The sequence below is a fragment of the Onychostoma macrolepis genome, chromosome 03, assembly GCF_012432095.1.
Source record: "Onychostoma macrolepis isolate SWU-2019 chromosome 03, ASM1243209v1, whole genome shotgun sequence".
NCBI lineage: Eukaryota > Metazoa > Chordata > Actinopteri > Cypriniformes > Cyprinidae > Onychostoma > Onychostoma macrolepis.
Window position 1 is genome coordinate 29,013,870 of NC_081157.1, and position 24,232 is coordinate 29,038,101.

The 24,232-nt window shown below is 37.5% G+C and overlaps 1 protein-coding gene across 1 annotated transcript in view; it reads right to left on the reverse strand.

The window, feature by feature from the left end:
* Positions 1–8: 8 nt before the first annotated feature.
* The window catches only part of ints1 (integrator complex subunit 1), a 29,427-nt gene continuing 5,203 nt past the window's right edge, over positions 9–24,232 (reverse strand). The window contains exons 5-49 of the mRNA XM_058768388.1: positions 23,487–23,683; positions 23,273–23,410; positions 23,035–23,194; positions 22,840–22,945; positions 21,653–21,839; positions 21,420–21,565; positions 21,167–21,308; positions 20,783–20,959; positions 20,587–20,695; positions 20,375–20,495; positions 19,949–20,026; positions 19,698–19,855; positions 19,486–19,582; positions 19,196–19,287; positions 19,050–19,110; positions 18,773–18,970; positions 18,444–18,573; positions 18,175–18,354; positions 17,383–17,532; positions 17,122–17,301; positions 16,935–17,039; positions 16,677–16,844; positions 16,475–16,586; positions 16,232–16,390; positions 15,555–15,701; positions 15,367–15,465; positions 15,112–15,236; positions 13,714–13,968; positions 13,462–13,621; positions 13,230–13,361; positions 11,450–11,630; positions 10,451–10,574; positions 9,938–10,065; positions 9,761–9,848; positions 8,951–9,198; positions 5,078–5,207; positions 4,840–4,973; positions 3,963–4,155; positions 3,617–3,738; positions 3,380–3,489; positions 3,173–3,289; positions 2,211–2,281; positions 2,028–2,119; positions 1,831–1,940; positions 9–357 (exon numbers count right to left, since the gene is read on the reverse strand). Coding sequence (XP_058624371.1) covers positions 242–357; positions 1,831–1,940; positions 2,028–2,119; positions 2,211–2,281; positions 3,173–3,289; positions 3,380–3,489; positions 3,617–3,738; positions 3,963–4,155; positions 4,840–4,973; positions 5,078–5,207; positions 8,951–9,198; positions 9,761–9,848; positions 9,938–10,065; positions 10,451–10,574; positions 11,450–11,630; positions 13,230–13,361; positions 13,462–13,621; positions 13,714–13,968; positions 15,112–15,236; positions 15,367–15,465; positions 15,555–15,701; positions 16,232–16,390; positions 16,475–16,586; positions 16,677–16,844; positions 16,935–17,039; positions 17,122–17,301; positions 17,383–17,532; positions 18,175–18,354; positions 18,444–18,573; positions 18,773–18,970; positions 19,050–19,110; positions 19,196–19,287; positions 19,486–19,582; positions 19,698–19,855; positions 19,949–20,026; positions 20,375–20,495; positions 20,587–20,695; positions 20,783–20,959; positions 21,167–21,308; positions 21,420–21,565; positions 21,653–21,839; positions 22,840–22,945; positions 23,035–23,194; positions 23,273–23,410; positions 23,487–23,683 — 6,233 coding nt within the window. The 3' untranslated portion in view covers positions 9–241. The remainder of the gene's footprint in view (positions 358–1,830; positions 1,941–2,027; positions 2,120–2,210; positions 2,282–3,172; positions 3,290–3,379; positions 3,490–3,616; positions 3,739–3,962; positions 4,156–4,839; positions 4,974–5,077; positions 5,208–8,950; positions 9,199–9,760; positions 9,849–9,937; positions 10,066–10,450; positions 10,575–11,449; positions 11,631–13,229; positions 13,362–13,461; positions 13,622–13,713; positions 13,969–15,111; positions 15,237–15,366; positions 15,466–15,554; positions 15,702–16,231; positions 16,391–16,474; positions 16,587–16,676; positions 16,845–16,934; positions 17,040–17,121; positions 17,302–17,382; positions 17,533–18,174; positions 18,355–18,443; positions 18,574–18,772; positions 18,971–19,049; positions 19,111–19,195; positions 19,288–19,485; positions 19,583–19,697; positions 19,856–19,948; positions 20,027–20,374; positions 20,496–20,586; positions 20,696–20,782; positions 20,960–21,166; positions 21,309–21,419; positions 21,566–21,652; positions 21,840–22,839; positions 22,946–23,034; positions 23,195–23,272; positions 23,411–23,486; positions 23,684–24,232) is intronic.

Sequence of the window (24,232 nt, forward strand, 5' to 3'; positions counted from 1 at the left end):
GGAGCATTTCTACAATTCATTGTTTTATTATTCAAAGCAGTAGACAAACAGACTCATGACAGGTTTCACTCCCAGCAGACACAAGAATCACTGGAAACATAAAATGCTATTCAGTATTTGAGTAATAACGTCTAGAAATTGAAACGTCTGTATCTGAATACAGATCTGAACAGGATCAACAGTGCATGACACTTCTGAGTCAAAGCGAAACTCTGTGTACCAACATGTTGGAAACGGACGTTTATGTCGTTGCCTCCATGCGCAAGACCTTCATGGATTCTGCGATCATGGAGCTGGTGTCAATCTGACCGTAGATGCCCACTAAAAACGCCTTATAGAGAAGAATATCAGCATGTTCTGGGAAAAACAAAACAGAGATAATTCCTTAAAAAGAAATAAAGACAAATGCTATCTTTAAGCACCATTAACAGAATCTGTGGCATGCTCTCCATTACCACAGAAAACACACACACACACACACACACACACACACACACACACACACTTTGTGGGGGAAAAATAAAGAAAATAAGAAAATACAAGCTGCACGTTTCTTCTTAAAACCTTTCAAAATGCCTCTTAGATTTCCAGAATTTCCACTTCCTACTGAGGGATGAGTCAAAATTATGTGGTAATCAGCAGCATTTTATAGATGCTTTCAGATTAGATTAAAGGATTAATTCACCCAAAATTTCTGTCATTAATTACTCGCACTAACAGATCTCATGTCATTCCTAAAGACCTTCGTTCATCTTCGGAACACAAACTAAGATATTTTTGATGAAATCCGAGAGCTTTCTTACCCTGCATAGACACCAACACAACTGACACATTCAAGGCCCAGAAAGGTAGTAAGGACATTGTTAAAATAGTCCATGTGACATCAGTGGTTCAACCTTAATGTTATGAAGCTACCAGAATACTTTTAGTGTGCAAAGAAAAAAAAAAAAAAAAACTTTATTCAACAATTTCTTCTAAAAGTAAAAGTAAAAGTAAAGTAAGCACAAAGTATTCTTGTAGCTTCATAACATTAAGGTTGAACCACTGATGATCAATGATAGCATTTACTTGCAAAAGAAAATTCCAATATTAATCAGAATTTGGTAATTTTCTGATTGTGCAAGTGTCTTGTCAATGCATTACCGTGGTTGCCATAAGCAGATCAAGCCATTATTCAGATGATGGTTAGATATCTGAATAAAACAGCTGGCATATGCCTGCATTAATTACAATTTTGTCATGTCAACACTTTTTTTTTTTCCAGAATAATCAACCTTCCCTTCCTCAAGCTATTGAGATACACATTTTTTAAAGCAAACATTAAAAAACATGTCTCGTGACAGATAATTTGCCATTTATCTGGCTCTTGTGTGAGCGGACATGAATGGGAATTAATGAGCTGATTAACTTATTGTCCAAAATTAAGAAAATGCAGTGTAATAAATAGCAAAAGTGAGCGTTTCCAGTGCTTTCAGATGTGCACAGTGGGAAAATAAGACTATTTTAATGTCCTTACTCCTTACTACCTTTCTGGGTCTTGAACGTGTCAGTTGCGTTGCTGTCTGTGCAGGGTCAGAAAGCTCTCGGATTTCAGCAAAAATATCTTCATTTGTGTTGTAAAGATGAACGAAGGTTTTTACGGGTTTGGAACGACATGAGGGTGAGTAATTAATGACAGAATTTTCATTTTTGGGTGAACTATCACTTTAAACTGTTTTGAAATTGCAAAATTAATTTAACAAATGCAAAAAAATAATAATGTATACACCAGCAGCAAGCAAAAACAATTATCATGGTTTCTTATAATAAGGTCATCATCTGTTTGTATACCTTGACAGAGCAGCACATATTCAGGCAAGTTTCTCAAGGCCGTCTGCACTACATCAAAGTTCCCGCTGCCCAGACAGTACATGAAGGTTGGCAGGAATTCAGCAGCCATACTAGAGTTAGCAAAGATAATGGTGAGTGTATCTGTACATGACATTTCGATTTAATACACACTACATACTTGGCTGCAGGCACCTCACCTGGGGATGTTCTGGATGCACCGCAGGGCCAGACTGAACGCCATGTTGCGGCACACTTCTTCAGGGGAACTCATCAACCTCTGAAGATCATTCTGATAATACATGACAAGTTGGTTGTACTTGTTAAATCTTGCTAATTTCGGTGTATTGTGCAATTTTGTGTGCATTGTGCAATGTACTTACAACAAAATACTGAATGATTTCTGGATTTCTTTTGGATTTCTCATCCACTTCAGTCAACCCCTCAAACACATCTAGAAAAAAAGTACACCATCACGATATAAATAAAGTAAATTATTTTAGTGTCCTTGTTACATGTAGTAATTACAGTGTATTATGTATAATTAAACACAACTAACCCTATTCCTATTCCTATAGTAAGTATGTAGATACTGAATATGAATCCGTCCTTACATATAATTACACTGTAACAAGGACACCTTAAAATAACGTTTAAGTGAGAATGAATATAAAATCAATAACATTAATTGTGTTTAGGTATAATAAATCCTAATAATAATAATAATAATAATAATAATAATAGCATGTAATGAAAAAGTTATAATTATAATAATTAATAAAAAGAATACATATTTTAATAATGTGTATAATTGAATATATAAATGCATATAATTGAATGATATAAATATTAAAATAATTAATATTTGATATCCAATGCTATTTGAATGTTAAATTTAAACTTTGTATAAAATACACTATATATTTTTAACACATATTGATATAGTAATAATAACAACAATAATACTAATGATAATAAAATATTCCAATATACTAAAACCATAATAATAAAATTAATATCAATACTAATGAAATGTATTTATTTTATATTATTATTTATTTTATAATAAATACTACTACTAATAAGAGCAACAAGTAATTGCATAACTTGCACAATTCAACTGCACAATTTACAATCCCCTACACTTTGGGTTTATTATTGTTTATTATTTACATTACTGTAGTGCTATCAGCTCAATTTGATCAAAAACATTTTTTACATTTATTTTACGCCTTCTTATCCAAGAATTCTTTAGAAAATATGAAGAACATGCATGATTTAATGTGGGCCTATATCAAGAACAGTATATTAGGAAGCAGTCTAAAAACATTCTTATTTCTCTCACCCTCAATTGCTTCTCCTTTGGAGATCTTCTTCAGGCATTTAGTCATGTCAGCCGCAGTTAGCGGCATGGAAGCTGAGATGTTGACCAGAGGGAGGGAGCCGGAGGATGAATCCTCAGCTGAAATACAAAGAGTGAGAGACAAGCTCTGGTGACGATAATCTCACATGTAACTCTGTCTCTTGTGAGGTGAGGTGTTGGAGCTCCTACCGTCTCCGTCCTCAGCAGAGCTCTCAGAGGAACCAGACTTCACAGGCAGAGTCAGTCCAGCGAGCAAAGACTTGAGCTGCACCAGGTCCGGATTCTCAGTGGATAGTCCCCTGAGATTGAGAAAACACAGGGAAACGATTTACACAAAAAGAAATAACTTGCAAAAAGAAACTGAATGTAGCACTGAGGGTATTTGATAATGCTGAATTGAGTGATGCAAGCAAAACAAGGTCTTACTGTAGCACATCTGAGTGTTTCTGAAGGAAAGGCACAGCAGATGCTGCATCATGGGTTATGTACTTTTGGATGAACTGCACAAATTTGTTTATGATGGGCATACGGGATGATCTCTTGAAGTTCTGTAAGAACATTACATGAAAATGCTGAAAAAAATGTTCCCATCAGTACAGTTACATCATATCAAACACAAATATTAATTTAGCAGATAAGCAAGTGTGAGAGGTCTGGAATCGCGCTAAGAACATCTTTATCATCAAAAATTATTAATGTCACTACGTACTAAACCTTGTGTTAAAAAACATGTAAGCAGTGTACATTACTAGATTTGGTCTACTCTTTCTACCTGCAGTACTTTGATGAAGGACAGCAGACAGTCCTGCAGTGCCCTCTGGTGGTCAGAGTGGAAAACCAGCGGCTGCAGCAGCTCCAGGACAACCAGGACATCACTGAAGAAGGTCAGATGGTTCTGCTGCCTGATCTCCTGCAGGTTCAGATGGATGCGACCGTGCAGTAGTGCAGCGATCATGGGCAGGTGTCTGGAAAAACACACAAAAAACAGCTCTATTATGCATTCAGCACACAAACTCTCAAGACAACATGAAAATTAAAAGGGCCCTATTTACTTTCTTAATACATGTCGTAATGGCATAATTATGAAATTAAAAGTTCATTAACATTTTTATTTATTAATATATTACTTAATGCACATTTAATATAATTCTTAACATATTTAACGTCATGCCATTTCAGATGCAACTTCTGAAAACGTTATGGCCACACTGCAGCCTTTAAAGTTCAGTGTAATAAATTCTATGTTGAATCAAAATATTTCTTTCTAAAGCTACTAATGCTTTTCTCATCACGATAATGACATTAAATGATCTTTCAGGGGGTAATTTCTCAACCCCAAACTGATAATTGGCACATCGTATAATTAAGAGTAAAAATATTAATCTCTTGACAAACCTAATTATTAAATTATTATTTTATTACTGTTAAAATATTTAATGTTTTAAAAATTATTAACACAATAAAAGAATAAAGTAAATATAAAAATGGTAATAGGGAATACGTTTAAACACATTGATTATTTGGATTTATTTATTGTAATTTTATAATTTAATTAATTATTCGCTTTTTTATCAACTCACAAAGCACCTGCAGCTGGACCAGAGCATAGCTTATTCTTAAACTGAATAGAAAATGTTTTTGTGATAAACCTGAGTAGAAGCACAGGGTGTGATACGGCCAGTTTCCTGCAGGCCAGACTGGCATCAGACGCACGGTTCTCAGCTGATTTGGAGTCTCCTGTGTCAGCTAGCAGAGTGATGAGACGATGCACGAGAACATCCAGCTGAACATGCACATATACCCACAGACAACAAACAGCATTAATCTTTCAGGTGATGTTAACGGGAAGCTCATGGCCTGACGTGTCGTGTAAACTGCAGCGGTTACCTTGCAGGTGCTGCCGTCTGCTGCCCCCTCACCGCTCAGGGAGGCCTCTGGTAGGCGGATATGTTGCATGACCTCTGGGAAGTGCAGGTAGATCTGCAGCAGCAGCGTCTGACACCTCTTACTCATTATACTGGACATACCACACACATGAACACAATAAATAAGAGGCACTTAAACAGGCCAAAAAGCACTCGCACACAACAGCTGTGACTAAGTTATATTGCAGATGGTTTCAGGAGAGGCTGCATGAGGCTCAAATTTGCACGAATGTGTAAGGTCTTGTTGACCGGTTATTTCTTTTCTGTTTTTCACCATTTTTAATCCATTTTGCCCTCACTAGTTTAAATGGTCCTGTGGCATGACGAATTAATGTTTAAAACTCAATTAACATGAAGACATAAAATTGTAAATCTGTATGCAACACTATACTGTTATACTATTAAGTAAAAACACTATTAAGCAATACAATAATTAGAATAAATATTATATTATAATATATTACAAAAATATTATTACATTATTAATTGCTATTATTTTATTTTTAGTTAAAAATATAATATTATAAATTTTTGACTTTACATTGAAATATCTTAACATTATTTGAAAATAACTTTTAATTAATATAATAATATTTCTTAAATCTGCAAAATGCTTTTAAAATACTCTTAGACTGAGAAAAGAATGTCATGTAGCAGGAAACTTTCACATTATACTTTTTTTATATTGTATATTAATAATAATTATTATTGGACTAAACATTAAATACATAAGAATAATGAATATTGCATTTTTGGTCATTTTAACGATTATTGTAATTATTTATTAAAGAAATAGCAATAATATTTATTTATTTATATATTTTTCCTCTTTTTTACTTATTAGCAACTATTTTATTTTAGAAATACACAAAACGCGGTGTATAATAAAACTTTTAGACTCAGAATAAATAGCATGTAACGGAAAGACAATATGACATATTTTGATCAATTTAAATAATAATGAATTTTACATATTTTGAGCCATAAAGCTGCAGTCTGTAAGTTTTGCCTCTTTGTAGCCATCTCTGTTTGAAAAGCTGGAATTGCAGCTGTGTGCAGAATTATCTTCCTTGAGTGGGTTGTACTCTGGCACGGCTCCAGCGCGCATGAATCGAATGTTTTGAAGAGTATGTGTGTCAGTCTGTCAATCACCGCACCGGTGTGGATACTGGACTTCGCAATTACAGATTCTAGCCTACGTCTTGGAATATATGACCCAAATAAGAATTTTTACTGTATATTGCCATCTGAACAAGTAACAAGTCTGCCACGTTTGTTCTGACCAACTGAGGAAAAAAGCCATTACAATAAATCGCGCTACCAACGGTGATTAAACGATCGGTTAGTTCACATCTAACCGTGCAAATTATTATTATTGTTATACTTTATTCTCAAATTATTAATGTTAACAACATCAGCATTGCGTGACTATGAGTATAGTGTGTATTAGCGTGTAGATTTCAATTTATGTACAGTCTAATCTCTAATTGTCATGCCATTCGAATTTCATATTAAGAAATTCTTTTAACTCAAAAAGCAAACTATGCTCCCTTCGAACTGGTTTTCTTTAAAATACAAATCTTGTGTAATCCCAGGCTATCTGTAATCAGAAGCACATTTAAAACTGGAATATAATTTAATTTCATTCACATTTGTTTCATAAACACATAATCCTTTCTGGATTACAATCCGCCATCAAAATTATATATTTAATTATTCTAGCTGCTGTGAGAAAAGGCTATAAATGATCGGCCACCTGCAGGATCCTCACATGCGATAGCCTAGTAGCCGGGACAATTTCTTTAGGTTAACAGACGTGACGTAATAACGCAGTGCCATGCTCAAATTTCCCACGAAAACACTCAAATTAGAAAACAGTATTATAAGCTAACCGTTGTGAATCGGGCTAAAGTAAGGCGATAGTTTTAAACACTGGCTGGTTATGTACTTGCTCAAATATTGATTCCGGGTCATTTTTAAGCAAAAAAGTTACGTACTGGAGCTTTAATTAAAGAAAAAGCAAAATATTGTGTCAAATCATTTTATTAAAAGTCAACTCTCCAAAAGTATTTTGTCAACTACCCAGAAAGACTATGAAGATTAAAGCGAGAGAGATTAAGATGGTCCAACTATAAAAACCAGCCAGTATCAATAACAGACTATATTACGAACAGAAGAACACACGGTCTTGTCTACTTGTCCAATCAAGCGAATGCCTTCTTACCAACAACTTTGTTGCTTAATTGTGGTTTATGCTGGCTAATCCGCTGTTGTGCTCACAAGCAACAGATACGGAGAGAATGCCAAACAAACACACGACCGTTTATCCCACCAAACACGCGCTTTACATGCCAGCATTACCCGAGCCCATTCTCGACCATAAGACAGCTTAGCTCGACTTATAAATATCGTATTTCTGGGAGTAATTTTTTTGTCTGACCTTGTCCAAAGTTTTTTCCCCCTCATTAAGGGGGTTTAATAACCAAAGGCAAATTCATGAAAGGAAGGGGGGCTGCCACCACAAAGAGCCTCGGTCTGATCTCTCTGACAGCCCCAGTCTGAGCTGCGACTCACAACAGAAGCCAAAGGAAGAGCCAGAGCCTTAATCCTCGTGCATTCATTATACTACACTGAGCTCTCGAAGAAGATCACAGCGCTCAACGACTTCAGCCGCTTCTCATTTCACACCACAAGAACTAATTACAGCTCCTCCTGCTATTGTGCCTGATGTAGAGCATTTCTGCTGTAAGCAAAGGAATGGCAGGGTATCACGTACATTTATCAGCCTCTTTAAGGGGGCCTTTAAGAAGGAAGTTCAGTGCTTTTGCTTTGTAATGGTGGAGAGTGTTTGCAACATGGTACAAACCCTGACCTCTGTCTGACACTGTTGTCCTTGCTGTTTTATGGGGGCTTTTGCATCCACTTTTAGAACAGTACAGAATTTGTACTTCATGAAGGAAACAGCAGAGCTTTCAAGGCAGCAAGAGAATACTGGTAGTTTTAGGCAAGTTAAAAGTTTTAGGCTTAAATTCTGATTCAAACTGAAATGCCACCTAGGAATCCTGAAAAAAATGATCACAGGTTCCAAAAAATATTAGGCAGCACAACTGTTTCAACGTTGATAATAAATCAGCATATTAGAATGATTTCTGAAGGATCATGTGACACTGAACACTGGAGTAATGATGCTGAAAATTCAGCTTTGCCATCACAGGAATAAATTACAGTATATGTAAATTTACAAATTAAATTAAAACAGAAACCTACTATCTTCAATTGTATTAGTTTTCCACAATTTTACTGTTTTTTGATCAAATAAATGCAGCCTTGATGAGGCTTGATGAAACATAAAAATCTTACTGATCCCAAACTTTGTGTGGATGTCATACTGAAGTTAAATCGTATTTAATTACATTCATTATAATTGTTTTAGTCATAAGTGTAAATGTGCCAACTTTCTCATGTGTTCTAATAAACTGTTACACTTAAGCTTAAACACTTAAGGCTAAAATCATCTACAAATCAAAGTCTACATGTAAAGCAGTTTGAGTTGAAAACTATGGAGTAGAACAAAAACAAGAGAAAGATAGTGGGTGTCAAGAAACAACACCAACAAGACTTAGAACTTTATTTCCCCTATGAGCACAATGATGCAATGTGTCTAAAGCATCTGCACTAACCGCTAGACCATGATTCTGGCTATTAAACAGTTTTAACGAAAGTGACAGCTCACTAGCCATGTTGTGAAAATAAATCCTGTGCATAGAGTTCTTTGAGAGATTTTCTTAAAATTATGTAATTTAGAATTTTTTTTTTTCAGACTCAAAGAATGTACCTGTCTCCCCACTTCTTAACACAGCTGATGAGGTACTCTGAGACTTTCTTGACATTGTCCAGGTCTGAGTGGAGACAGCTGTGCAGGAGGGGCAAGCGTGACTGTAGAAGAGAACAGGAGACCTGGTCCAAAGCGCTCTTGGAGGTGGCTGAGTCATGGCAGCTCAGCTCTGACTCAGACAGGATGAGGTCCACCAGGCTTATGAGCTCCTCAGAAGACAGCTTCAACACAAATTGCTCAGTGCGCTTCTGCAGAGACACACAAAACCCCATCTTCTACACTTACGGCCAATATACACTTACAAAAACATACAATTTGTGGCTAAACATTGGAGTTTTAGAGTTTTGGACCACTACAAATTGCGCTTGCGTCTCGTTAACAATATAACTAGTTATAAAGGGGCCTATTCTATAACAAAATTACTTTATTCTTACAGCAGTCAACTTAGCTTGAAATGACTATTATCTACTTTCTTGTTGGTCCTTAAAATAAAACCAGACTGTTTAGGCTACTGCACCTTTAAGACTTCTACATGTAAAGTACATCTGCAGGGTTCTCACACCTTAAACTCTAATTAATTTCTACAACTTTTTCCATGACATAAGTCGTTTATGCCTGTTTCTAAAAACTGCATTCGCAAGTGCAACTTCTAGCCGATAAAATATCATAAGGATAAACTATATTCAAGACTGTGGGAACCTAAATTATTTGCATGTTAAATAAGAAAATACAATCTAGCCAAGATGCTGAATAGGTGTTGTTATGTAAATGCATTACAAAATAGTGATGTTATATTAATTGTGATCAAACCTGAGGGGTTTTCTGATCTCGCCCCTGCCAAATGCGAGGGATGTGACTGCAGGCCCACAGGAAGTCTAGTGCTGAGGTTGGGTCCAGTCTGGAGATCAGATGAAATAGAGTTACACACACTGGAGATGTGAGAACAGAAAGAGATGAATGTGTTTAATGAAGAGAGGAGCCAGTGACCTCTGGTCTCTGTGTTTGTTGAGCAGAGAGCTGATGCACTGATGTAAGGTGCTCCAGTTGGACTGGTGCGTGAGAAGGGCCAACAGGTACGGCCTGTAGGAGGGGGCCACACTCACACCACTTTTAGCCTGAGACAGACAACAACAAAGTAATTGCATAAAAATGCAATTAAATCCTTTCAGTTAAATCCTTCCAGAAGTATTTCTCCCATTTTCACAACATTTGTTTTGAAGCTTGAATGTTGGAAAAGTGACAAGAGTTAAATGTATGTACTTAGGAGTGAATGAATAAACTACTTGTGCCATATAACAATGAAATGTTCAATGCAGTTGAATTAGCCTGTATTTTATGTTTAAGAAAACAAACATAAACCGTCAAAAATGGGGAATATTAATTGTACGCTTCTTATTTTCTGATTTCTTTTATGTGCTCTAGCACCCTCACACATTTTATATATCAGTTAAAACCCGGAGCCACACCTTCATGATGATCAGTTAGGACAAACTATTTTACCTTGTTTTGAGCAAAAAGCAGCTTCTGCTGAAGATCCGAGCAAACAGAGGTCACCTCAGGGTCAAGCAACTCCAGCCAGTCAACCAACAGCCCTGAACACGAGCCAGGCTTCTTTGACTCAGTGCTGCCAAGAAGAACACACACATCCATCATCAACCAAGAAAATACACATGGTTTCCAGCAAATAAATAATACACTAATTAAAACAATGACTCCCAACCAGTGGCATGTGCTGAACACCACTGTTCAAATGGTTGGAGTCGGTAAGATTTTTTTGAAAGACGTCTCTTATGCTCACCAAGGCTTCATTTATTTCACAAAATTCAGTAAAAACGGTAATATTATGAAATATTATTACAATTTAAAAAGTTATTAAAGAGTTTTCTATTTGAATACATTTCTGAATGTCATTTATTCCTGTAAACATTCTAATAGGCTGATTTGCTGCTCAAGACATATTATTACCGAAATTAAAAATAGCTGTGCTGCTTAATATTTTTGTGTTTTTTGGGATTCTCTGTTGAACAGAAAGAACGCTGTTTATTTAAAGAGAAATCTTTTGTAACATTATAAAATGTTTTTACTGTTACTTTTGATTAATTTAATGCATCCATGCTGAATAAAAGTATTAATTCCTTATTAATTTTTCCAGACTTAACAGTTGTGTGTGCATATCCATATCCACACAAATGTTATGTACTTGATATTTGATTAAAATAGACAAGACTGTGACTCTGCAGTATTATTACAGGTTAAATAAATAAATAAATTCTGGTTTGCTGTTGATGAGTTGATTTGAGTCACAAAAGTTTTTCATAGAGTCACACTATGTACGATGTGCATTTAATCTGTCTTACTATGGTAACTTTAGCCATAGGACAACGATCAAACAAGTGTAAACCAATTTTACTGTGTGTTCCTTCCCCACCTAGAAACAGTATCACCAGCACACAGTAAGGAAATCTGTGATGACAAACGAGTGACTCATTGCGCTCTTACATTTTGGAATCCACCTCTATTTTCACCCCTCGCTCCTCTGTTTCCTGAAGCAGCAGAGAGATCACCATGGCAACTGGACCCGCTGTGTTTCCTGTGGTTCCGGTCTCTGTACCGATGGTCATAAGCAGGGACAACAGCTCCTCTAGATACGGAGACTTCACCTCCATGAGACCCTGCAACACTAAGGCACACAGGGTTTTTGTTTTATAATGCCTTCACTCTTGTGAAACACACACAGGTCCAAAAAATGAAAAACAAACCATCGAAGCCAATGCCACATCGCAAAAATCAGAAATCCTGTCTGCTAGGCCTCCAGTCCCACCACACTAACGTTCATAAAGATGCAAGTCAACCCTTGTCGTTGAAGCCGTCGCTGGATGTAAACAAGCCCTGGAGTGAATGTGTGGCCCTGTGTGTGTGTAAGGTTGTTTTTTGTTTTGGTGAGGTTCAGAGCGGAATGTTAAAATCATAAAGAGAAACACATTAAGGACAGCGGCGGTGATGCTGGTGCATGAGTCAAACGCTGCCCTCCGGAGAGACTGACTAATGCTGGCAACCACTGCAACACCAACACACAGACCTTAACTGCCTCTGCAGAGCTAACTTACACTTCCCTCCTCGCCTGTTGGCCTTACGTTTGCCACAAACATCTCACCAGTTCAAAAATATTTTTCCAATGCATACATTGTTCTAAGAGTACACCCCACATGGTTCCTAGAGGAGCTGTAATTAAAGTTAATAACATCACACACAGATAAGTGCTGTGTAATGTAGGCCACACAAAACATCCAAGGTGTTATATCATACTATTTTATTTGATTTTTTCCCCCCGACGTTCAAATGAAATGTTAGTAAAGTTTTTCTGAGCCACAAACGGTCATGATTTAGTTTCTTATAACCAGTTCTATAACTAGTTCTTTAGACCTATTTCATACATCCTGTGTAAGCAATGTAACTGGACAGCTGACTGGCAGTTTTGGAACTTATGATAAAGATGATAAATGCTGGCATTGTGTGACTGCTTAAGGGACAGAGTATATTTTAAATGCAGAGTTGCAGGTGCTACACACAGACAAAAACAGCACAAGGTTTGTTGAACTTTCCCACATTTAGTCTTATTGCTATTTTTTTTTAAATTTAGGAATCTAATCTATTCTATCCTACTTCCACTGAATAAACATATTTGATATGTAATTTCAAAGAAGTAATTTTTGCGGTTAGAAAAAAAAGCTTTGTTAATGCTTAAAGTCAACATTAAATGAAAATTCACCTTATCTATTGTCTGTTATTGATCTTATTGTGAAAAAAAACATACATGTTGTATTTTTACTTTTTTGTGACCTAGGCTTGTCTATCAAAACATCATAACTCAATCTTCTAATGAAACATCAGACTTCTCAATCGTGTATATCACAATACGTAAGAAAAGATCTGTTGCTACTTCTGTTTCATCTCGACTTCATTTTGAGTGTATATTTTAGGTGCAGAGCAGCAGGTGCTACACAAAGCCAGAAACAGCACAAGGTTTGTTAAACTCTCTTTCATTAAGTCTTCTCACTAGTTCTTTGTATATTTAGAAAAATAATCTTGATATAATTTCCTCTACATTATCTCATGACTGAAAAGGCTCAGTTTAAGAGAATATGCATCTTTGACGTATGAATGTGGGCAGTCATGGGTTCATGCATTAATGTGACATTTAAGTTTGTTCATTTAATAAATGCTCTTTTTGGACTAGGGAGGAAGTTTTTCCAAAATGTATAGTATGTTTTCAAAATACCTTTTCGTATGAGTTCAGGTTCAGCGTTGCATTTTTCTCCAGCTCTCAGAGAGGCAATAATGCCCCTCACTGCCACTTCAGAGTCCCGTCTGTACGCCAGAGCTTCAGCCAAGTGCAGAAATCCAGTTCGAACTGATGACACAGGACACGGTCAAAACAACTGTTCAACTAACTGCTGATTCTGCTAGTTCTGTGCTGTAAACTTGAATATTCCAGATTAGGAGACACTCACCATCTGTGATGCGATGTTTGTGAGAGTACTGAGCTGCCAGAGATTTCAGGAGGCTGTGGAGTGGTCCTGTCTCTACCGCTGAGTTTTCCAACCACGTCAACATCTGCACAACGGCGTTGAAGAACAGTGATGAGAAGCTAACATCTTGAGACACCAACCGCTAGAGGAGAAAAGGGGAATTAGAGAGAGTGAGCAAGCAAAAGGAAGCACCAGTGTCGATAGTGAGTAAGCAGGTATGAGTAGGTTAAGTGCCTGGTAAAGATGGAGTTGGCGCAGTAGAGGGCAGGAGATCGTATGGCTGTGGTGCATTGCCATGACCAGGGCTCCAGCATGGGCAGAGTTTAGAAGGGCTGCTAAGGCTTGTAGGAGTCGCCCGGCGGCACCAGCCTGCTGGATGTGACCCTGTCGCGCCCGCAGCACCTCCTGGGCCAGAGTCTGCTGCAGAGCTAATGACAATGGCCGGATCGGAGGCGGAGGCCAGCGAGGATCCACTTTCAGAGGGAAGAGCTAAACAAAAGAGCAAAAACAAAATGGTCACAATCACCATCAAGCCATAAATAGCTAAATGGATATTCTTGAAAATCATTTTCCAACACTAAGGCTGTACCAATTCAGTTAATATTATTGGATGTATTTTATTATATAATATTGATAATTTGAAATATTCTATCAATGTTTTTATTATTGATTTTAATTAATTATTTGATTTGTTTTACATTGTTATTAGTTATATTTTGAATCGTTTTTAATGTATTATTTTATGTACATTAACTCATTCATCACTAGAGTTTAATTAGCGAAGAGGATTGTCTGCATAATTGCAAACTCTGAAACGGTCAGTGATGCTTTGAAGGGTTGTGCCAAAAAAAAAAACAGATTAATCGGCCCAAAATACTTCAAGGAAAATCAAAAAATGAAGGGGTGTGACCATTTGGAACAAAATCTTGCCAAAACAAAGGTGTTTTGGAGTTTTAGTGGTTTAAAACAGCTTATCAGTGTAAAATATTCCTGGAACATGACAAACCAATGATATTTGTTCTTGCACATCAAGGATGGTTGAGCTTAAATGTACCACATTTAAGCTTTACTGTGTTCTTCTATGTATGTGCACTAATCAATGTTTGTATATGAATAAATGGATTACATATAAATAATGGATTATTCCACTCTGTTCATATGAATTACTTTTACAGTGTATTTATGACCTTTTTGAAGCATAAAATTTTTACTGGAATGGACTTTCAATGGAGGGATAAAAATCTCTCAGGTTTCATTATAATGTCTTCATGTGTGTTTCAATGATGAAGGAAAGTTTTATGGGTTTGGAATGACACAAGAGTTAGCAAATGACAGAATTTTCATTTTTGGGTGAACTATTCCTTTAAATTTGATTTAGTGTTTCTTACTCATTTCACACACAGTTTTAATCACAATCCAAAATTATGCATATAGTGATGCATTACGGTGTATTAAATTACGACATTACCCAGGTTTAGTAGAGTGATCAGGGCAAACTTTATAGCAAACAGAGACTTACCATGTCAGAAGCACAGTGCTGTGCTACAGCTCTGACAAGATGTTATATTATTAATAAAACCAAAGAACCCCTCTAATAAAGCAGCATAAGCATATCAAAGTGAGATGTTGCACCTGTAGTAGAATCCCAGCGAGATCATCCTCTGGGCCGATCACGGGCACCTGACTTACTGCTCTCATCTTCACAGAGCCATGGGGCGTTTCAACGGTAACCATAGCCCTGCTCACCTCTGAGCTGTCTGTAACACATCAGATCAGCAAAGGACTCATTAGTACAGAATTTAATCACCTTATGCAACTCAAACTGAGTAAAATGGCACCATTAATCAGTGCTGACAGAACCCCCGGTGTAGGGCATTAGATCCTGACCTCTGCGCGTAGGAAGTGAAGCACTGAGTAAACCGTGAAACGTGTGTCCACCTGTGGCTCCTCTCTCATGCTGGACCTCCACTAGATGAGCCATGTAGTCTAATGGGTAGAAACATCCATGATATTAGTGTTACTTTACACACACTGAATCATGTGAGAACAGAGTATAACAAATGAAAGATCCTCACTCTTGTCCATGATGTTCTGCTCCAGTGTTTGAGGATCATGGGACACGGCCTGGTCCAGATACTGTAGCAGTTTGCTCATGCTGGAGACAGGGATCCCGAAGGACTGGACGAACAACAGCAGTTGCTGGGACTCCAGATCCTGTAGGGCTGTGAATGACCAAAGAAAAACAAAACAAAAAAAAACACAGCTCAACTACACTACAGTTACAAGTTTGAAAGCTTTTTTTTTTTGAAGAAATTAATAGTTTTATTCAGCAAGGACGCATTCAAATAATAAAAAATGGCAGTAAAGACATTTATAATGTTACAAAAGATTTCAAATAAATACTTTTTTCTTAAAAAAAAAAAAGTACAACTGCTTTCAACATTGATAACAATGAGAAATGTTTTTTGAGCAGCAAATCAGCATATCAGAATGATTTCCGAAGGATCATGTGACACTGAAGACTGGAGTGAAGATGCTGAAAAATTACAAATGAGCTTTTACTGTATTTTTAAGTCAAATAAATGCAGATTTGGTGACACTTCTTAAAGACACCAAACTTCTAAACAGTTGCTCCAAAATCTGTTAAATGCGAGTCAGTGCCAAAAGTAGTGAAAATTTAAACAATCGAAACCACAGTCAATTCTGGTATTGATTTCTAAAATCCTTATTTCTAAATGCAAGTTTTTAATACCTGCATCGACCAATCGGGAGACTTCAGATCGGATCATTCTTAACTTCAGCCAATCGGGCAATAGAAGGGCTTCCTCAGATGTGTCAACCAGGAATGCAGTGGGAAGGGGCTTTTTATCAGGAAACCAGATATCCAGCAGTGTGTAGAACTCACCTTCCCCTAAAAAAGTAACAAACACAGTGGCTGTTATTACAGGCAAGTGTAGAATTAACCACCCAACACAACAACAGAGGAAAAACTCACCTTTGGGAGGTCCCAGTGTGAGCAGGATGACCATTGCATGGACCACTAAGATGTGCATGGTGGCCGTTTCTCCTGTTGTCCACCGCAGGAACACTTGATCCTGAGACTCCGACTGTGAGATTTAAAATTTGGTCTTTATTCATGTGCACAAGCACTAATTACAAAATTTGAATTTCCAGTTCAGTTGTATGTTCCTTAGTACCCAGCTATAGAGGTCCTCTCCCTCTTTTGTCTTCCTCATACGACGGATATAAGTGGAGAAGATGGAGATAAGAGCAGAGAGAACAGCATCAGATTCGGGCCTGCAGGAGTGCTTGGAAAAGAGGCAGTTCATTATAGTGGAGCGTTCCACTATCAGACGAGCCACGTCCTGGGAAGACAGGAAACACAAGGCAGGAGAGAAAAAAGGTTAGACTCTAGCTTATTTCAGACAAATAAAAAGCTGTAGATTTAGACTAACCAAGGCCAGGTCATTGTGGAGTGACTGCTCCTCCACTGGTGCATGCTGGGAAAGGTAAATCAAGTATGCGCTGATGGTCTGAGGATCAGTCTCCATGTGAATGGCCTGAAATGGAAAACCACACAAACACAATAAGCTGAGCAAGTAACAGATATTGATAATCTTGTACTTTTGTTGGTGGACTGACCTGCTGTAAGGCGCTGGACGTCAAGCCTCTTACACTATCAAACAGAGGTAGTTTGGGGAGGTCCTGAAGGAGCCACTGGTAGCCAGGCAGTAACTCTGCATCTCTGGAGTCCTCCTCCATGAGCTGATCCCTCTCCTCTCCATCTTTTAATGCTCCCTCAGTCAGCACCAGAGACAAACCCTGATACACACATCACAACAAGCATTTTATTAAACTGTCTAAATGAATCAAGCACTGGTAGATGGTTAATTAACTGCGCACCTTCATGGCCAGTACTCTAGAGGCCACCTGAGAAGAACTGAGACGCCGGAGGAAGTAGTCCAAGACTTCACATGTGGTCTGTTCATCAGCCTTAGAACCTAGAAGTAGGTCCTGGAGCCTCCCAAGAAGCTGCCGCTGTTTCTGCTGCCTCTGACAGGGAAAGACGAGGAGAAGGAGAAAAAAAAACAGCAATATTGTGAAATATTGTTACAATTAAAAATCACTGTTTATTTTTTATATTTAAAAATGTAGTTTATTCCTGTGATGTTAAAGCTGAATTTTCATCATCATTACTCCAGTCTTCAGTGTCACATGATCCTTCACAAATCATTCTAATATGCTGATTTGCTGCTTAAGAAACATTTCTTATTATTATCAATGTTGAAAACTGTAATACATTTTTTCAGGATTCTTTGATAAACAGAAAGCTTGTAATATTGGTTTTGTAATATTATAAATGTCTTTACTAACACTTTTGATCAATTTAATGTGTCCTTGCTGCAATAAAAGTATTTCTCTAATATTACTGAACCCAAACTTTGGAACTATTATTTATCTTTATTTTATAATGATACCTGTATTTTTATTTATCATATTTATTTATTTATTTGTATATATATATTTAGCATTTTGGACCACCCTAACAAATCAATGTGCAAATTACTACAATAAGGACTGGAAAAAATGGTCATGTAAAACTAAACTTTGGTTTAATATTCCTTGACTAACATTACAAGATGACTTCAGGAGAAAAAAAGACAACAAAAATGTGCAGTCAATGCTGAGCTTTACCTGTCTTTTCTTCACTCGCTGCTCTTTGCTCTCTCCTTCCTCATCATCATCAACAGAGGAGGAGTCATCAGCTGCATCGTGGAGGAGGAATTCACAGAGGCACTGAACGGGCAGCACATCCAAGGACCCTTCACTGGACTGGACGAGATCAGCCAGCCACGGCATAGACTGAGAAGAGGCCTGGATGGGGGAACAATTAGACATTTAGAAAGTCCCTTAAACATGGCTCTTCATAAAGAACAGCTCTGCTAGTATATGAGAGCGTGTACTTGTCTCTGGATAATATTGAGTAGGAAGTCAGGGTTGCGGCTGCGGCAGAGAAGATGGCCCAGACGCAGAGACTGGTTCAGACTTTTTACTTGATCCAGGACAAGAGGTGGTGGCCTACGAGGGGGGCCCCTGAGCACAGAATAAAAGACTGGGTCAGTATATCTTTATAAACATCCTAATTTAGTTGTGTAGTTGTCTAATAAACCTGCCATTGAATATGACAAATTTTGTTGGTTCTTTGACAGATTGCTTTGCTCCTCTATTACAAGTCACATTGTATAGATGTAAATGCTGGATTTTCACTACAGTCACAAACAGGAAGTCATACTTGGGGTCCAGGCTGGTGAGCTGGGACAGCAGGAGGCTGTTGTTCTCTGTTATGGTCTGTTTGGTGGAGGCGGCTGCCAGGTGGCTCTCAAAGGCCAGGATCTCCTGCCTCTCCTTCTGAGAGATCTGCAGTTCTCGGTTGATCATCTCAGTTTTGGTCTCCTCATCGGCCACCGTACATGGAGGGTAGGAGTAGTTACTGAGAAGAGAGCAAAAGAAAGTGTCACGTGCTGATATAACCATAAACCACATTTCAACACGATACGCAGAACACTTACTTTGTCATAACCATCTCCATGAGCATTTTCAGAGTGGGGTAACCATCCCACGCTGCCAAACCTGAAAACATCAGCGACAGCGATATAATGGCATTCTAATGAGATGTTATTATGAAATGCAAGTATTGCATCATATCTGGCCTCACCAATTTTCTGTGGGTTGAACGCTGCGACCACAAGCAGCAGCAGCCAGGCCTTCCAGTAAAGAGTTGATATGGCCAGATTTGGAGGTTGATAGCTGAAATGGAACATTTAATAAAGAAGTTCACCTCTCTGAGGAATAAACAGCCCACAAATAGAGTACCGGATGCCAGGAGTGGACAGACCACAATGTAGCTTAAACCTTCAATGCAAATAGTCCATGACACCCAGTAATTATTTGGTAATATAAAGTGAAACAGCAGGGAATAAACTCGGTGAAAGGTAAAGGCCGTACCCTGCAGGCAGCTGGATGTTCTCTGGGTGATGGTAAGTGCACAGGTTCAGCACAGCATCAATGAGTTGGATCCTCTCGACTCGCAACACTTCCAAGTCTACAGTTCATAATGTGAGAAGACAAACATCACCACACAACCAGCTTTAAAAACAGACCACTTCTGAAAAATGTTAATCATTAAAATATGTGTCTAACCAGGAGCGCTGTCTTACCATCAGACTGAACTCCTGCAGCTCTCTTCACCAGGTGATCGGCCAGCTCCATGGCGTCAGCTGGGCCCAGGGGCAGATCACGAGAGAGACCGATCACCAAGATGCGCATCAGCGTGTCCTCCAGTAGAGGAACCTCTGAGCACAGCCGAAGAAAGAAACTAGCAAACAAGAGAGATGCTTTAGCATCTATTAAATAAATGTACTAAAAAAAAATTCTCTGTAAGATGTTTAAGCAGAGATTGGTAACTTACTTTCTGTCACTCTCAGGCGGCCAGTTGTCCCATTTGTAATATGTCTCAGGCTGCTCTGTAAAAAGCACTTTGTGTAGACTGTTGAAACACAATGAAAATATCAGTAAAATTACAATCCGCTATACGTATATAAAGGCATTTACACAGTCTTACAAGCAGCCAGAAAGTGCTAGATTAATTTTAAGGGTCCAACAAGAGTGTTAAATTGTCAGGAAATATCAAATAAATTATGTTTTTGGTGCAATATATCACTTTAAATGATAAACTATGATACATAGTTCTCTTTAAATTAGTCCTATAGTGTTAATTTATGTTTTCCATCTATTTTGGTATATATGTTTCATATACATGTTTTTCACTTTAGAATATTTACTGACCATTTTTAATAATTTTAGTTAACAATAATAACATCCAGCTGATTCATACCAGTGCACATAGTCTTTAGGTCCCACTTTACTGATGGTGGGAACCACGGAGTGCAGCCACCACACAGCATCTCTCTGGATGGCAGCAATCTGGTTTTGAAAGGACCTCAGCGCCTCCAGATCTGAAATACATATGCATCGTCATTACCATAAACAGAGTTTTGAATTTTGGATATATGATGCACTGAGAGAAAAGAAAAAAAAACCTCTTACTCTTCTTCTCTCCTTTGTCCCAGGCAATGCCGGCCTCTTTGACCTGAGCAGTGATCCCCAGCATCATGGACACTGTCAAGAGATCCGTCACTTGGATGACAAAACGCTCCTGAGATGGAAACAAAGAAAATTATGTACAGGCAAAACATCAAATCACATTTTCTACAGATAATAAATACAGCTATATAGCCCTTACTTTAAACTCCATGTCCACATAACTGGCCTCTTTCCTCTCCTGCATGAGGCCTAAACAGAAAGACTGGAAGTTGATCTCATGTTTGGTCTGTTTAATGATTTCCCTGAGCAAGGCGCGTGAGGCCCGCAGGTAGTCATCCTTATTGGTCAGCAGGTCCTGGAACACCATGGCCAGAAACTGAAACAGAAACAAAAGAAATGTTATTCAACTTCTCGGGTCTCTACTTCATGTAAATAATACATATGGTAGACGGCAACGTTTGAAACTTAGGGTAAGGGCTTTTGGAAAGAAGTATCAGCAATACTGACAGTGATTTGTACATGAGACAGAAAAACAGTCATTTGCAAATGTGCATGAAGCCATTAAGGTTGGTTGAAAAGTCACCTTGGGTGCCTGCTCTGGGCTATGTTGCAGAACTGTATGGAGCACTTGCATATTATTAGGATTTCTGGCATTTGACAGCTCGTTAAAGATCACAAACTTCACCATAGTGCCCAAATTATCTCGGTGAGCATTCAAAAGCTCCCTGCAGAACATGAAAAAAATACATTTAAAAAAGCATTTAGGCTTTACAGTACTGACTTACAATTATGCAGAGTATAAACTGAGACATCAGGTCTGAAGGTTCAATGCTGACCTGACACAAAGCATGTAGTGGTTGAGGAGAACTTTAGGTTTGAGGCGGATCTTGATGAGGTTCGAGATGACCTCCATGTCGTCTGAGCCGTGTGTATTACAGTTCATGCACAAAGACATCAAAAGATCCTGTGCTGGCCGAGTTAGCTGGAAAATCACCAAACAAAAACAAACCTTTACGTATGTGGTTTCATACTTTCAGACAATGACGCTCTTTTGTCAACATTTTTGTACCTTAGGATTCTGTAACCACATCTCGAGTCTCTGCACTGCCATCAGTCGGACCTCTTTAAAACCACAGGTGGCTGTGAGAAGGCGCAGAAGGTTCCTGGACACGTTATCCATGGGCTGGCGACGGTTCAGCTGGTCCCTTAAAACGTCCAAGACATACTCCTCCACACTTTCAGCCAGCTCGTCGTACCTGAAGCCGGAGACATTTTACTATTCTCAACATCAATTTCAATACCACAGCAAAATCTAATAGACTACTTAAGACATTTATTTATATATTAGTGCTGTCAAACGATTAATCGCATCCAAAATAAAAGTTTTTGTTTATGTAATATGTGTGTGTGTACTGTGTTTATTTATTATGTATATATAAATACACACACATACAGTATATATACAAATATAACAATTTTCTTAAATATATACATGAATGTGTGTGTTTTTATATATATATACATAATAAATATACATAGTACACATACATATGTAAACAAAAACTTTTATTTTGAATGCGATCTTAATCATTTGACAGCACTAATATACATACATACAATTTCTAAATAATACACATTATTGTTACATATACAACACTGTTTAAATGTTTGGGATCTGTAATTGTTTTTTTTTGTTTTTTTTTTAAATAATAACGCTAATATTTTTTTAAATGTAATTTATTAATGTGATGGCAAAGTTGAATTTTCAGAAGCCATTACTCCAGTCTTTCATTTCACAGAATCATTCTAATATGCTGATTTGCTGCTCAAGAAACTATTCTTATTATTATCAATGTTGTAAAAAGATGTGCTTAATATGTTTGTGGAAACCAAGACACATTGTTTTTCAGCATTCTTTGATGAATAGAAAGTTTAAAAGAAAAGCATTGATTTGAAATAGAAAACTTTTGCAAACAATGTAAAAGTATTTACTGTTGATATTTTAACATGTAAAACATCACTCCTAAATTAAAGTATTATTATTTTTTCATTTCACAAAAAAAAAAAATCATGAATTATTATCAAAAATTTGAATAACACATGAAGTAAAAACAATTAAATAAAGCATGCAAGCATTTCTAATTTTTAGAAATATTATTTCAAGTTAAAATGTAATAATTAATTGCATGTAATTAATTTCTTTATTTCATATAATTAAAAACTGGCATATCATCTGGAATATATGTACTTCCCTACCTGGGCATGACCTGTCCATCATCCTCTGGACTCAATTTCTCCTCAGCAATTAAAAGCTCTGTCTGACCTTCATCCTCATCTGGAGTGGAAGGATGAGGGCTGTTCCCTAAAATACAGTATTTTGTGTCAATTCTAATATATTTTACTAACACATACATTTCTGTCCATGACTGAGAATAGTCTTGAACCACCAACCTGCACTGAGGTCTCCTCCTGATCGCCCCGTTTCCGTCTGGAGCAGCATACTCTTGGGAGGCATCTTGGTTGTGAAGGCAGTCTGGATGTTATCAACAAAAGTTTTACAGTGCGAGCTGTCCACCCAGATACGCTCACCGAGAGAGTCCTCAATGTAGACCTGAGAAACACCACAATGACTGTGTATCAGTATCATGATTACTGTGAGATCAGAAAGCTGGACAGTTTGACCACTTACTTTGACAAATATCTCAGGCCAGTTTTCATCCTCCTCATAGGCAGCCATTAATAGGTTACAGGCGAGCACAGACACCAGGTTGTTCCCCTTGGCCTTAAAGTTTATTGAGGCATCACGGCGGAGCAAACTGCAGAGAGCCTGAACAAAGACATTTAACCTAATAAGCTACGTCACCAGTAAATTCCAGTATTACAGCACAGGTGTTTCTGTCTACCTCTATCACACCCTCTGTGGCAAAGACGTTGGGCTTGATTTTGGCGAGAAACATGAGGCTGAGGTAGAGCGTCATGTCAGGCTTGGCTCGGTTCATCTTCAGTTGTTTGACAGCCCCGCAGAGCACACCCTCAATGCGGTCATCATTACCCTCTGCCTCAGATGCCTCAATCTCATCCAGAAGCACAGCAGGTGACACTGAAAAAAAAGTCAATCACATCTTGTATGAATGTACACTGTGTGTACAAACGAGGTCTATGAACGTATGAACATTGGATTGGACTACGAATGTCTAAAGTAACACTAAAGTAACAAGTAAGTACTACAATATTTGCTGTTAAATAGTCTTAAATGTGCACTTCAAATGGGTCAAAATGCCTGTCTTGGAAACATTAACGTAAATACAGTTAAATTGTCTGAAGTATATCTAAACAGACAGAACTAAAAAATTCGGATAGTATGTAATAGTCTGGATATGTGTAATAGAGTTCAATATATTGATTTTTACTTGAACTCTTATGAAAAAGAACACTTTAGAATCATTTAAAAAAAAAAAAAAGAGTACTTATTGTAGAAATAATATACTCTAAAAGAATATAGTTAAATGCAATTTAACTGCATGTTATTTGCAAATAAATTAAAATGTATTATATATTGCATGCAATTAGTTGAACTTAAAAGAGCTTTTCTGACCTACTTAATTTCTATGAAATTTTCACCATGGTGAAACACTTCAGTATAGGGACC